Source organism: Nestor notabilis, unplaced genomic scaffold (genome assembly GCF_000696875.1).
Source record: "Nestor notabilis isolate BGI_N333 unplaced genomic scaffold, ASM69687v1 scaffold8786, whole genome shotgun sequence".
Lineage (NCBI taxonomy): Eukaryota > Metazoa > Chordata > Aves > Psittaciformes > Psittacidae > Nestor > Nestor notabilis.
Genome location: NW_009932321.1, coordinates 741 through 3256, shown reverse-complemented (window position 1 = coordinate 3256; position 2516 = coordinate 741). Strand labels below are relative to the sequence as shown.

At 50.7% G+C, this 2516-nt stretch overlaps 1 protein-coding gene across 1 annotated transcript in view; it reads right to left on the bottom strand.

Annotated features, from left to right (window-relative positions):
- The window catches only part of LOC104407134 (ephrin type-B receptor 2), a gene marked incomplete at its 5' end in the record, with an annotated part of 13811 nt that extends 11635 nt beyond the window's left edge, over window positions 1-2176 (bottom strand). Inside the window, 2 exons of the mRNA XM_010016322.1 lie at window positions 1821-1887; window positions 2068-2176. Of these exons, the coding sequence (XP_010014624.1) occupies window positions 1821-1887; window positions 2068-2176 (176 nt within the window). The remainder of the gene's footprint in view (window positions 1-1820; window positions 1888-2067) is intronic.
- Window positions 2177-2516: the final 340 nt, after the last annotated feature.

Below are 2516 nucleotides of genomic sequence, written 5' to 3'. Positions count from 1 at the left end.
GGAAAGAGTCAGAGAGATATGCAAATGGAATGACTGATGGCTGTCATCAAGGAAAAGAGAAACCTATTTGTATGAGGGCTTTTGTACCTCAGCAAGTCACATCATCAAGGGCATGAAGCAGACACAGCAAAGCAGTTTGAGAGAAGACATGCAGAGCCATGTTTGCACAGGACTATTAAATCTGGATTATAACGAATATTGGCCCGTAAGTCATTGTAGGGCAGTGGAGGGCTAAATGATCAGCTAGGATTTCAAACTCTGACCACAGAGAACCACACATCCTCTGCAGCAGGATTTGGCTTTAGCAGATCCAGAGGAAAAGCAAGAGAAGCATTTGATCTCAGGATCAGGTGGACAGGCACACCAATGTCACACCAATGTCACACCACACTCATCATGCTGCAACACTGCAAGAGGACCATTTGTAGAGACTGCAGCTCTGCCCCACTGGCCTCCTCTGCATGCTGCTGTATTTGGAGAGCAGAGCTCACAGCTCACTAAAAAAGGAGCCCAACGCAACCAGAGGCACAACTCCTGGCTCCATGTGTAGGATGCTGGTAGGATTCAGGGTAGTTCCTGCAATGCTTACAGGCTCCATGTGCCTTGGCAATTGCTAACCATAAGTTGTAGCCTCTCCACAGCAATCACTGCTGGGGAGCCGAGCAGGCGCTGTGCCTTGGACTGGTGTCTTGAGTGTCAATGTGACTAAAAGGCACCTCAGGCCCATTATCAGTTCATCTGCATCCAGTGGCATTGTGCCTGTTCCAACAGCTATTAATGCCATCACAGCCTGAAGTTGTCATGTTACGTACCAGACCCCAGGAGAAAGCGTGAATGTATGTTTACACATGCAGCATGGGCTGACAAACAACTGAGATTTGCATTTCCATAATCTTTCTTGAGTGTCATTTTTCCTGGTAAGTTATAGCAATGCAGCAAGCATAGTGCTGCTCTGGCACAGAGCTGCAGTTCAGTGCTCTGCCTCAGGTAAATGCAGAAGCAACAGTGAGTCCTGTGCTGAAACACTACTGATGTTTTCCATTCTCTAAAGAAGGCCCAGGGCTGTACAGGTACATGGTATTCAGAAATCCTGAAGCTGCAAGTATAACATGATATAAATAACGACTAAGATTTGAACAAAACAGGATTATAGTGACAGATGAGGGAGAAGAAAGACATTTCAGAGGGCATACAGCAAGGGGTTAATGAGGGGAAGAAGGATGCACTGGGGTGAGGCAGGGTGCGAAAGCAGATGTGCCTTGCAGTACACAGGGGTGTTGGAAGGAGGAGGCTGCAGGAGAGGGCATGTTATGTGTTGTATTAGATACCTGTATAGAGATATATCTTGTATCTACTAGGATTCTGGGAGCGTTAGGGTGGGCTCTAGCAAAGGACCATGAGGTACGTGGGTTCCTGCAGAAGGACAGTGCTCTGCAGGAGGTGAGTAGGTTGAGAAAGGGGTCTTCACTGCTGCCCACAAGCTGGGCAAAGCTCAGGAGTCAGCACAGCAAGACAAGGTGTAGTGCCAGCAGCTGCAGAGGTGCGTGTTGGATGTCACAGGGATTGGTAGGGCATGCACAGATGTTTGCTGCGTGGTTGGCATGCAACAGCACCCAGGGCTGGAGAGTGGGACAAGGATCTAGATCACAGGGGACTGCTGGGTGATCTAGATGGCACAGGTCCTCCTGTCTACACATGCACATGCCTGCCTGGCCAGGTGGCCTGAGTGCTCCCCACATGCTGCAAGGAATGAGTGAACAGGAACACAAACCGAAGAGAGAGCGGACCCCCAGGCCTGGCGGGGGGCCGCAGTACGTACTGTGGCCACTGGTGTAGTGCTGCAGCTTGTCGGTGTACTCAGAGTCTGCGCGCTCAAAGCCACGTCTTCTGGAAAGAAAGGGAGAACTGAGCACCAGCACGACTCCACTGGGGCTGAAGATGCACTGCAGGGGCATCCTTCCCTCTTCATCTTCCCAACCCCATTCTCCCCTTCCCCGCCACCCGCTGCCTCCAGATACCACCCCCTTGTACAGCCCCAGCCCCGGTCATGGGCTCAGACTGACCTACCTGTTGCACACAATAATGATGACGACCACAGCAATGAGGAACACCAGTCCTGCCGCAGAGGAGCCAATGATGAGTGGCAGTTTCTCCTGGACACTGCTCTGGTATTCGGCTGGCAAGCAAGGAAGAAGGAATGGGTTACTGTGGCACAGAGATGGGTCTACACTAACAAGCTCATCAAGGTCTCAATGACTTCTTAGGTCCTCAATGACTTCTTTTCTTTGCCTCAGTCTTCACTGGCAAGTGCTCTGACCACACTGCCCACATCTTGGAAGGCAGATGCAGGGACTGGGAGAATGAAGACCTTAGGCCCACTGTAGGAGAGGGCCAGGTTCGAGATCATCTTAAGAACCTGAATGTACACAAGACCACGGGACCTAATGAAATCCACCTGTAGGTCCTGAAGGAGCTGGCAGATGAAGTTGCTAAGCCACTGTCCATCATAAGTATTT